At 31.1% G+C, this 12,442-nt stretch overlaps 1 protein-coding gene across 1 annotated transcript; it reads left to right on the forward strand.

Annotated features, from left to right (window-relative positions):
- Positions 1–3,505: 3,505 nt before the first annotated feature.
- On the forward strand, positions 3,506–11,106 carry LOC140433600 (DDB1- and CUL4-associated factor 13). Its single transcript, XM_072521583.1, has 7 exons — positions 3,506–3,682; positions 3,741–4,052; positions 4,231–4,329; positions 4,419–4,722; positions 4,895–5,049; positions 10,478–10,623; positions 10,803–11,106. The coding sequence occupies exons 1-7, from the start codon at positions 3,613–3,615 to the stop codon at positions 11,052–11,054; spliced, it is 1,338 nt and encodes a 445-aa protein (XP_072377684.1). The 5' UTR covers positions 3,506–3,612; the 3' UTR covers positions 11,055–11,106.
- Positions 11,107–12,442: the final 1,336 nt, after the last annotated feature.

Consider the following 12,442-nt stretch of genomic DNA (forward strand, 5'->3'; position numbering starts at 1 on the left):
AGTTTTAAGTTATGTAAGTACCGGTCGGGAATCTGAATGTGTGTCAGTCACATAAACTAATTATTTTTCCGTTTACTTTTATTCCTTCCGGTAAAATTCCTTAGTTCCAATTCCGTGGAGACAATTGGGGCACCATTATAACGCTTTTGATTGTCAATCTTATTGAAATCGCAATAACGTAATGATGTTTACGAAATTGATTACGAAGTTTGAACGTTCATCATTTGCCTGAGGCTTAAACTAACCTACATAAATTTTAGCTTATATTATTTTTTGCTTAAATTAATTGATTGCTTAACAAAACTAAAATAAATAAAAAACAAGGCATAGTTATGTGATGTTATTTTTTACAAAGTATACAAGAATGAAACATATAGACTTTAATAAGTTTATTAAAATGCATTATTATCTGTAAAGTAATACAAGTTCAAACTAAAAACTGGTCCAGTTATTTTGACATTACGTCAATACCATTTTTCTATAAAATTAAAATGCCGTGCAACCATTTTGTTACCATTACGAGTACTATAGACCCTAATTGACCTCTAACCGTGTAATTTATTGACCTATTTTATGCTTTTGGTAACCGGATCTGTTAATTTGCTTAATTTCTATTCAGTGATTTGTTGGACCAATGAATAATCCCTTAATGAATGTTAAATTAATGTATAAATGATCGATTATTAATAAAAGATGATACCTAGTCCATATGTGCATCAAATTTTTGTAAATATATGAAAAAATCAAATTGTCGAGTTTTCGAACCGTACCTATATTTTTACGAATAATTGTTAAAAGTCAATTGTTGTAAACTACTTTGTAAATTGTTATCGTAAATATTATAAATAAATAACCATTGGACCCTTTTTCTCATCCTTTTAGCTTTTTGACAACAAAAAATTTATTATCATCAAAAGTAACGTACACAGCAGATATCTACCTATACATTATATCGAATCTCCCGCAGTAAAGAGATCAAAAAATCTGAAATCAACTGAAGCAATTAGTGTATTTAATGGTTTCCGCAATGTTGCATACTGTTTTTGCTTTTATTCAACATCTGGAACAAATTCTTATGTCAAAAAGTACTATAATTACCTCAAATGAAGAAATTGTCACAGATGAAGAACTTGATATAAATATACAGGGAGTTCGTACAATACTTCTAGGCTACTGGAAAAGCTGAAGAATGGAAAACCAGCAGGTAAAGACGGGATACCAAACGAATTACTGAAATATTGTGCTCCACAACCAGAAAATTACAGAGATATAAAGTTTTTAAATACTACCCTAAAACCTACAACTAAAATTTTGATGAACAATATGGATTTTTTAAGAGAAGATCGATGCAATATTCGTCATAAAGCAAATGTTTGAGAAATCACTAGAGTATAATAGACCAGCATTTCTGTGCCTGATTGACTTTAAGGAAGCATTTGACGCAGTAAGACTCAAAGATGTAATCTACCTACAAAAGTGTTATAAAAACTATTGAATACATCTACCAAAACAACAAACTAGAAGTCAGAATAGATGGACAACTTACAGAACCTATAGAAATAGCTAGCGGAATAAACAGGGGGACTCAGTGAGCCCTATGCTCTTTAATTGAATCATGAATGAAATCATCAAAAGCGTTAACAAAGGAAGAGAAACGGGGAACAAAGGAGTAAAAATACTTTGTTACGCAGACGACGCAATATTGATAGCCCAAGATGAAGATAGTATGCAAAGACTGGTCCTCAGCTTTAACATAAGCTGAGCAAAAGAATTTAATATGACAATCTCATCTCAGAAAACTAAAACAGTAGTAATCAGCAAAGAATGACCAGATGTAAAAAAGAAATTGGTTACGTCAGTGTTAAACAGGAAATGGAAATAAAATATGTTGGAATTACACTGTCCAGCTATGGAGACCTGGATAAAAAAGTGAGAGATCAAGTACAAAAAGCAAATAGACTGTCAAACTGACTGGATATTAACACTAAGATGCAGTACAGAATTTATAAAACCAGTGTAAGACCAATAATGAAATACTCCTCAGAAACAAGTCCCGACACACCCACAGCACAAAGGCTACTGTAACCAGCAAAGATGAGAGTACTGAGAAGAACTACAGGAAATACATTGAGAGATCGAAAGACAAGTCAAGGCATTAGAAAAAAATGTAATCTAAAATGTATAAATTAATGGACATTAAATAGAAAAACAGAATTGAGTCATCACATAAGCAGAGTGGGGGAGGCCCGCGTCGTCAAAATAGCACGATTAAGAGCTTAAGAGCAATAAGTCACCAATCTGTGGAAGAAGTATCAGACCGCGTAAAACATTGAGTATTGAGTGACAACCTTCCATTACTAATCCCAATCCTAATCCACCAATGAACAAGCAGATTTGCTTATAAAGAGGAAGAAGAAGAAAAAGTATTATAAGAACTTATGGAAAAGTCAACTACAGTGGAAATAACCTTAGCTAACATCAAATAGGTAGGTACGTAAAAAATATTTTAGTTTAAAAAAAAACATTTCACCAAAATGACAAGAACTAAATAGCCGGTAAGATTATGAGCCGAACAAGATTTTTAAAAAGGTAAAGGCGGTGCTTTCATAAATATTACCAGAAATGCTAATAATGCATTTATTAATACAACAAAGGCAGAAGGAGCACCAACTTATTGATTTTAGAAATATTTTAAACATTAGACATAAACTTACTACGATTTTGTTTATAAGGTATATACTAGAAGTTATAGTAGCTTAATCAGTTAACTGACAATAAAATCCTAAAATATGTATTAGCTAACACCTATTTTACTATTATTATAACCGTAAATTACAAAATTAAGAAACAATAACATAAAGATGATGTTCCTATAAGTTCAGTAAAACAAAATTAATCATAACTGAAACTGAAAAAAAAAGATTAAAAGGATGCAATATTTATTACATGAAGACAAAATATATGAAGAAGCTCCAAAGCTGTAGGAAAGACAAACAGGATTTAAAATGTAAAAAAAGTAGAAGAACAACAGGTTTAGAATTTTACACCTATTATCTCACGATCTTCAGATTTATATATCAACTAAAAATAAATGTTAATAAGATAAAAATAACAAATATTTATTGACAATATACTTCTATCTACCAGAAACACAAAATCATTACAATATACAGTCTAATTGTGTAGGTATAAATTCATACAATGATTAAAAACTTTTATAAAGTTGTTTTAAATACATATTTATTAATTAATAAACAAATATAATTTATCTTCCTTCTTTTCCACTTCATTTCAATAATCATTTCAGTTTTTAAATATTTTTACACATTAGAGAATTTTAATTTTATAGCGACATCTTGTAGATTCTTCCTTCACTCAAATTCTGAATTACAAAATCAACGCTGCCATCTACTGCCGACTAGTTGCACTTGTAGCTGCAAACAACAAGAGTCACGCCAGAGAACTACGAACACTGTGTTCGTAGTTCTGTGGTTACGCACATAAGGAAAAGAAGTTGAAAACAGCTAACTTCGTGGCAATCACTGAACATGTGGTTATGTTTACTGGTTTGATGTTTAAAATCTTTAAAAAATATATGAAGAATTAGAAAAAATGAAGGTGAAAGTGATTAGTAGAAACCCGGACGAATATTTACGAGAAACAAAGCTCGAAATACACAAAGGTAATTTATAATAAAGTCACACATAATTGTATATGACAATAACCTGTACATTTTTTAGTTCAAAGAAATTATGATCCTGCATTACACCCCTTCGAAGCTGCTAGAGAATACACAAGAGCTCTAAATGCTGTTAAGTTAGATAAAATGTTCGCCAAGCCCTTTTTAGGAAATTTGGATGGGCATAGAGATGGTGTTTCCAGCATTGCAAAGCATCCTGCTAAACTGTCTGTTTTGATAAGTGGGGCATTTGATGGGGAAGTTAGGGTATGGGATCTGCCACGAAAGATTTGTTTAAGAGAATTTGTTGCTCATGATGGCATTGTTAGGGGTATAGTGTATACACCTAAAGGTGAACACTTCATTACTGTTGGTGAGTACATGATATCACTGCTGTTTTACAATATTTTTGTCCAAGTAATAAGTTTTACATTATAGTAATACACAATCTTGTTTCTTTATAACGACAAACTACTCTTTCTCTTTACCTATACAAACATTTCATGCTAAAAATGCAAAATCCTAATAATTAATGTTATTTTTTTTAATAGGTGATGACAAATCAATCAAAACATGGAAATCTCTTATTCCCCAATTTGGAGAAGAAGAGGAACCTGTTAATACAATCTTAAGCAAAACAATGATATCAGGTAAGCAATTTAATATTGATTTACTTATGTTCTATGTTATTTCGAATTTGTTATTTGTTACACAAAAATATACTAAATTATAATTGTAGGTATTGCTCACCATCAGAAAAAACCAATCTTTGCAACATGTGGAGAAATCTGTCAGCTTTGGGAAGAATCTAGGAATGAACCTACAAGAACAATTGAATGGGGAGTGGACAGTTTACATGATATCACCTTCAATCCAGTAGAAACAAACATTCTTTCAACATGTGCCAGCGACAGAAGTGTCATTCTATATGATATGAGAGAAAAATTTCCACTGAGGAAGGTTATTATGAAACTTAGAACTAATAAGGTGGCTTGGAATCCAATGGAACCTTATATTTTTACATGTGCAAATGAGGATTACAAGTAAGTCTAGTAATATAGAAATTTATAATGTTTTGTACTAGCATTTCATCTTCCTATAGGGTTTCCGAATTAAATAAAGTCAGAATGAATCAAATAACTTGTTTTAACAGAATATTACTCTAATTTGAATTTTTTCTGAGTAAACTAATTTTTTGTATTGTTCTATTTTTAGTTTATACACATTTGATTCCCGTTACTTAAGACGACCTACAAATGTTCATGTGGATCATGTTGGAGCTGTCACATATGTTGATTATGCCCCTACTGGTAAAGAATTTGTTTCTGGAAGTTATGATAAATCAATTAGGATATTCGAAGCTGGTAAAGGTGAGTTTGTTTTAAGTAATTAATTGGTATTCTAGCTGATGGGAACATATCACTCTTTACTATCATATTCTGATCTAAAAACATATAACACACTCATGTTAGCTTACGATTCAAACTGCCAGTTACAACAATTAAATCATCACTGGCCTAATTATATATACAACAGTGCTATTGGACCTGCTAGGTCCCTGGCTTCCAAAATCTTCGTTATTTCCGTGCACTTGAAACTGTCATATTTCTTCTACCTTTTTTTTTACTTTTGCCCTGTTTCTTCTTGCCAAAGCATTCCTATATTCTACATCGAACGAATTCTTCATTGTCTCTTTATATGCATTCTTCCTATACACTTTTCTTCTACTTCTGACATGGCTGTCTATATGGTCTGTAATTTTTCTTCTATGTCCTGCTTGACTGGATTTTCTAACCTGCTTTTGATTTCTTCTTCTAATCTGTTTACTACCTGTTTGTTTTGAAGGCACTATAATTGGTAATTTAATCTGTTCCTAACAGGTTTTGGAATTATTGGTAATTCTTATTTTAATTTTGCTATTACTAGTGTATGGTCACTGTTGGTATCTACCCCTCCTATTAGGACATGATCTATCCAGTCTTTTACTTTTTTATCATTTTTTTATTACTTCCATCAGGGAAGTCTCTGTTATAGTACATCCACTAATAATTTTCCAACATAAACATGTCACATTCTGGTATTAAAGAGACCGCCTTTCAAATCAAGGTTGTCAGACATATTTCCTAAAATTCCTAAGGTTATATTTAAAAAATATTCTCTATTCTCTATTCGTTATTATTTAATTGCTAGTCAACGAACGACACTCTTAAAAAATGATATGAACATATTCCCAAAAAATATATCTATAAATTAATTAACTAGGTACTAATATTTCCATGGACTCTTCACTAATGAATTAAAGCAACCGTGAACGTTTATATATTACTTATGCTCTAAGTAATTTTCGAATATCGGCAACATTGTAGTCTGGAGAGAATTTGGACCTTCGATCTATCTTGACGTTGCCATGTTGGTGAATTTAGCGGTAATACTCTTATAGATATAATGATCGACTTTTAAGAAATCAGACATCTTTTAAGAATCCAAGTTCTCAAAAACGGTTACAAGAATTGTATTATTTTTTTCCAAATTTCATTGATTTTATACCTTACCTGGAAACATGAAAAATTGCAGATATATTAATATGTTATATTAAAGTTACATTCAGTAATTTTAAACTCATGCATTATGACAACAGCGCAGCGCAAAGCGATAAATCGTAATGAACACCTGTGTGTCTGGATATGTGACACCCTAAAATATTCCTTTTTGCAACCAGATAACACAGGCGGAGGTTTATAAGGTATAAGATATAATTATAAGTAATATTATATTTTTCTAGAATGGCATTTTGGAGACCGTTTGAAACGAATGATCAAGATGCATCAACTTCTGTGTTATCAATAAATAATGACAATTATTTTAATGACAGCCCGGAATTAAAAAATAAAGATTTGCACGTACAATCCCAAAGAATAATTTTAAATATGTATGAGTGTTTGAAAAAAGAAAATATTGGGATGGCTGATAATGCAATTGTTTCGAGAATTCATATATTAACAAAAATCGGGTATAAGACGATATATACAATTATTAAATTAGGCACTGTTACAGATCATTCCTTAAAACGAAAGCGACCAAATAAAAAATTGGGTAGGATTGACACTGCTGCAAAAGACGTTATTCAGCGAACAGTTTACAATTTTTACAAAGAAAATAGAGTGCCTACTTTAGAACTGATTCGTGAAAAATTGAGAGATTTCCCTGAATATAATTATACATCTTTGGAAACACTGCGCGAGATTTTGATAAGTTGTGGATTTAAATATAAGAAATTAGATAATCGAATGGTAATAATGGAATCTCGGCGTATTGTTGAACTTCGACGAGAATATTTGAGTAAAATAAAAGAGTATCGTAATTCAAACAGAAACATAATCTATTTAGACGAAACCTGGTTCGATACGCATGATGTTGTCAAGTACGGCTGGGTTGACAACACAAACAAGTGTGCGTTAAATACACCGTGTTCACGAGGAAAACGTGTTATTATTCTTCATGCCGGAAGCAAAGATGGTTTTGTATTTAATGCATTGCTATTGTCGGCCAAAAATATAACAAAGTCTTCTGCCGATTATCACGAAGATATGACAGCCGATTTATTTGAAAAGTGGTTTGTTGAACAACTCTTGCCCAATATTCCGCCGAATTCAGTGATTGTTATGGATAATGCGTCGTATCAGTCTCGCATATTAAATAAAATACCTAATAATAACACGAAAAAGGACGAAATTTTAAAATTTATGCAACTTAAAAACATCACTGTTCCTAAAAAGATTCCAGTAAAGAAAGAATTAATTAGAATGATCAAAAGTCGGAATTTTAAAAACGAATACGTTATTGACACCATTTGCAGCAGGCACGGCCATACTCTTTTGCGATTACCCCCATACTATTGCATTTTTAATCCAATTGGAATGGTTTGGGGTACCGTAAAAAAACGATTGCGAACATATAATCAGTCACTAACATTAAGCGCAGTGGCCATTGAGAATATTCGAGAAGTAATTAGTGGCATTAATAGCGATGTGTGAAAAAATTGCGAAGCTCATGTTTTAAAAATAGAAAACGAATATCCTGTTTTACCGGCAATAGCACCAATAGTTATCCAACCTGGGAACGATTCGACTTCAGAAGACTCTGACGATTCTTTTTAGTCCTTCTAATTAATTTCTTTACAGCTATCGCGATGCATCTTGAACACTAGTATTCATTATTATACAGTGTGTCACATTTAAGATGAAAACACCTCTATATATCAGCTATCAAAATACATACAGATTTAAAATTTTGCACAGTCATACATGTTGATAGTGCACATTTTTTTAAGATAGTGATCTGAAATTTTAATTTTAAACGCGGCTTACTGCGAATCCACAAACAGGGTAAATTTTCGATATTTTGCTTCGCGTTAGAGAAATCGGAAAAACTTATTTGGAAAAGTTGTTCCACTTATTGTAACCGCACATACCAAATTTCATGACAAAATTCGCAATTTTAGTTTTTCAGTATTATTTGTAATCTTGATCATAAATCTACAATTGATGCATCTCGGGACAGCCAACTGTCCGTTTTAGAATCCTGACTACAATTGAAGATCTTATTTCCAAAGTGTCTTAAATCCATATAATGAAATCCATGAAATTACAGATTTTCATACAAATTTAACATACAAATTATACAATTTTCATATGCACTTTTAAATAAATAAGAAGTTGTTTTGGTACATATAACTTTATTCTAGACTTGAAGAAATCTATAAAGTTTAAAAAAAGAAAATTAAATCTTATCTAAATATATATATATATATATATATATATATATATATATATATATATAAAAGGGGTTGAGGTTAATTGGGTATACAGCTGATTAAAAGCCAAGTGTACTCTGTTTAACAATTCATTATATTTCGCCAATTTTCATTGGCATCATCAGATGAGAGCTACAATTATTTAAAACATGGTAAAATATAATTTAATAATAGTTTGTTGTTTATATACTTACTTAATTGAGGTTAATGGCAGTGCGATTTATTTTAATACCATCAAGTAAAAATTTTTTTGTTGGAATAATGTTGAATGTAGTTGATGTTGATTACAAATTAAAATATAGGAAACAAATACAATTCGAATTAAAAATAAAACAGACACAACGTTTAGTTCGGTAAATGTCATTAAGGTTAAGTACTAGAACTATCAAATATCGAATGTTATTAATTGACTTTTGTGAAGATGATTAGTTCCATGGTGTTGACGTAGTAGTTGTTTATTTGATTAATATTTACTGTAAGGTGTGTTATAGTTGAAAAAATTTTTGAAATTACATTATGTGTTGTATTAATTATTTGATAGTTATATGTGTCTATTTATAACATTATAAATAGACCTTTGAAGAGTCCTATTCAAAAATGCCCCGTTTAAACAAATCGAAGGTTGAAGGGTGCCGGACATTTATGCCGGAAACAATTCAAATTCAAAAGATCACCTTTTTCTGCTACGGAAAATATTGCCCCGATTTCTCACCAAAATCAATGTTGAGACTTTAGTTTAGATACTCTTGAATCTCAAAAATACTCATTTACATATTTTTCAAGCCTCGAAAATGCATATTAGGTATCGTATTTTTCGGATTTTAAATCGCCTATATCTCCAAAACTATTAACTTTTGAGAAAAATGACATAGATCTTATTTAGAGTCACCCAAAAACCTAAAAAATATTTCTTGGAGCACAAAAGGTGATATTTTGAATTTGTTTAAAAAATTGTTTAAACAATTTCTGCCCAAAAATTGAGAAATTTTCCTGAATATAATTATGTAAAAATTAATAAAAATTATATAATTTTTCTTGAAATATGCGTTTGATGAACTGATCCCTTTTCTTAATTTCCACGCCAATGGTCGGCATTGACATCAAAGAATCTTAAAAGCCGACGCTTGGCAAATTGACATTGGAAAAAGTATACCTTATACATGTCTTTATGATTAAGCCTCTGTAGTAAATTTGATTTACCTTTTTTGTATTTGATTCTTTATACAATCTTCGTTTCCCTGTTATTCTTCTATATATTGCCTATTTTCCAACTTTCACATTCATGTCATTAATGTTCATAAGTACTTCTTACATTCCGTGTCCCAATTTTGTGCGTATTCCTTTTCTTTGCCGTTTCGGTGTCATACCTTGCTTTCTTTTAGTTTCTTATAATCATTTGTATTTATTTTTAATCCCGATATAATCAAACTTTTGTTTTTACTTGTTTTCTCCAATTGTTCCATTCTGTCTTGAATTGTTTTACTTCTTTTTTTGTTGTTTTTTACTTTCTATTTGTTTTCATTCATTTTTGTCCAATAAATTTTGAACAATTTTAATCATGGCCTCTCCTTTCTATCCATGACATTTTTAGAAGGTGTTTGCTTTGTCATTTCACTTTCAAATATTCATCCTGATTCCTGATCTCTTCTCTTGCGTTTTGTTTCTTCATCTGTAGCAGCTATTTCAAGAAAACATTAAAATTACGATATCAATAGATAGAAGCATTTGCTTCTAAAACTGGTTTTCACAGAATTATTAGTTTATTAAAATTTGCTAAAACGGTTCAATCTTACTTGACTTATTATGCTTTTGCTTTAATTTGCTACTATCAACTTCACGCCCTAGCTTTTTAACATTTATTTATGAACTCTGTTAAATTTTCTAACTTATTAACTCCTCAATCATTTGAATTTTATTACGAAGCCAAAATCACCTGAACACTGTTGCCACTTGCAGCCTAATTAATCTTTTTATAATATTTTTAGGACATTCGAGAGAGATATACCATACGAAGAGGATGCAACGATTGACATGTGTCTTGTGGTCATTAGATAATAAATATATTCTGAGTGGATCTGACGAGATGAATATCAGGATCTGGAAAGCCAGGGCGTCAGAAAAATTAGGACCAGTAAGTACAGTTCGTTTTATTGTACCAACAAAAGTCTTATCTGAGAAACCTTTTCCAATTTTTCTCTTACTTTTCTTAAAAAAGTCATAAATCTTCAACTCTTTCTTTCTGTAGAAAGTTTTATATATTTTTGTGTACTTTTTTCAATAGTTGCTTATGAATTGTTATCTAATTTTTAGTTACGACCGAGAGAAAAGGCTGCCCTGCGATATAGCGACGCCCTGAAAGAAAAATTCGCTAGTCATCCTGAGGTAAAGAGAATTGCTAGACACAGACAGGTTCCAAAACACATCTACAACGCGCAGAGAGAAATTCATACCATTAAGCAGAAACAGAAGAAGAGGGAGGCTAACAGACGGGCTCACTCCAAACCTGGAGAAGTACCATTCATACCCGAGAGACAGAAACATGTCCTTAAAGAAACCCAATGAAAATTTATTTAAATGTATTAAATTGTTCTAAATAAAAATTACTGTTTCTTTATTTTGTCTTTTTTTTACAATTTCACCATTTACGTAGATCCATCTATGGAATAACCCATTTCGGTTAAGTAGATCCATGTACCCACTAACCCTTTGCGACTTCAGCTCTCCTAATACAAAATTGTCGGTTTTAAAAGCATTTAGGTTAAGTAGATCCATCTACCCACTAACCCTTTGCGACATCTGCTCTCGTAATAAAAAATCTTAAAAATTGCCGATTTTTAAAGCGGTTCGGTTGCGACTTCTGCTCTCCTAATAAAAAAATCTTAAAAATTGTCAATTTTTAAAGCGTTTCTGTTAAGTAGAGATCCATCTACCCACTAACCTTTGCGACTTCTGCTCTCCTAATAAAAATCTTAAAAATTGTCGATTCATAAAGCATTTCGATTAAGTAGTTTCTTCTACGGACTAACCTTTTGCGTCTTCTGTTCTCCTGATAAAAAATCTTCAAAATTGTCAATTTATAAAGCATTTCGATTAAGTAGATCCATCTACAGACTAACTCTTTGCGTATTCTGCTCTCCTAAGACAAAATCTTAAGAATTGTCGATTTTTAAAGCATTTGGATTAAGTAGATCCATCTACAGACTAACTCTTTGTGTCTTCTGCTCTCCTAAGACAAAATCTTAAACATTGTCGATTTTTAAAGCATTTCGATTAAGTTACAAGACTAACTCTTTGCGTCTTCTCTCCTAATACAAAATCTTAAAATTGTCGATTTTTAAAGCATTCGATTAAGTAGATCCTACGGACTAATCCTTTGCATTTTCTATTCTTCTAATACAAAATCTTAAAAATTGTCAATTTATAAAGCATTTCGATTAAGTAGATCCATCTACAGATTGCGTCTTCTGCTCTCCTAATCCAAAATCTTAAAAATTGTCAATTTATAAAGCATTTCGATTAAGTAGATCCATCTACGGATTGCGTCTTCTGCTCTCCTAATCCAAAATCTTAAAAATTGTCAATTTATAAAGCATTTCGATTAAGTAGATCCATCTTATTCTTCTAATCCAAAATCTTAAAAATTGTCGATTTTTAAAGCATTTCGATTAAGTAGATCCTACGGACTAATTCTTTGCATCTTCTGTTCTCCTAATACAAAATCTTAAAAATTGTCAATTTATAAATAATTTCATAAAAATTTTAAAAATTGTTGATTTTTTTTTCAGTTTCTGTATCTACAATTCTGTTTTGATACACGTACCTGTTTTGACTTTTATTTAATGATATAACGAGATGATCCGGACGACCTCTATCCATATTGCCTGTCACACCATTGATGCGTATACTTGCCATATCTGTTAACGCTCGTGTACTTAACAATAGTACATGTC

Source organism: Diabrotica undecimpunctata, chromosome 2 (genome assembly GCF_040954645.1).
Source record: "Diabrotica undecimpunctata isolate CICGRU chromosome 2, icDiaUnde3, whole genome shotgun sequence".
NCBI classification, from domain to species: Eukaryota; Metazoa; Arthropoda; class Insecta; order Coleoptera; family Chrysomelidae; genus Diabrotica; species Diabrotica undecimpunctata.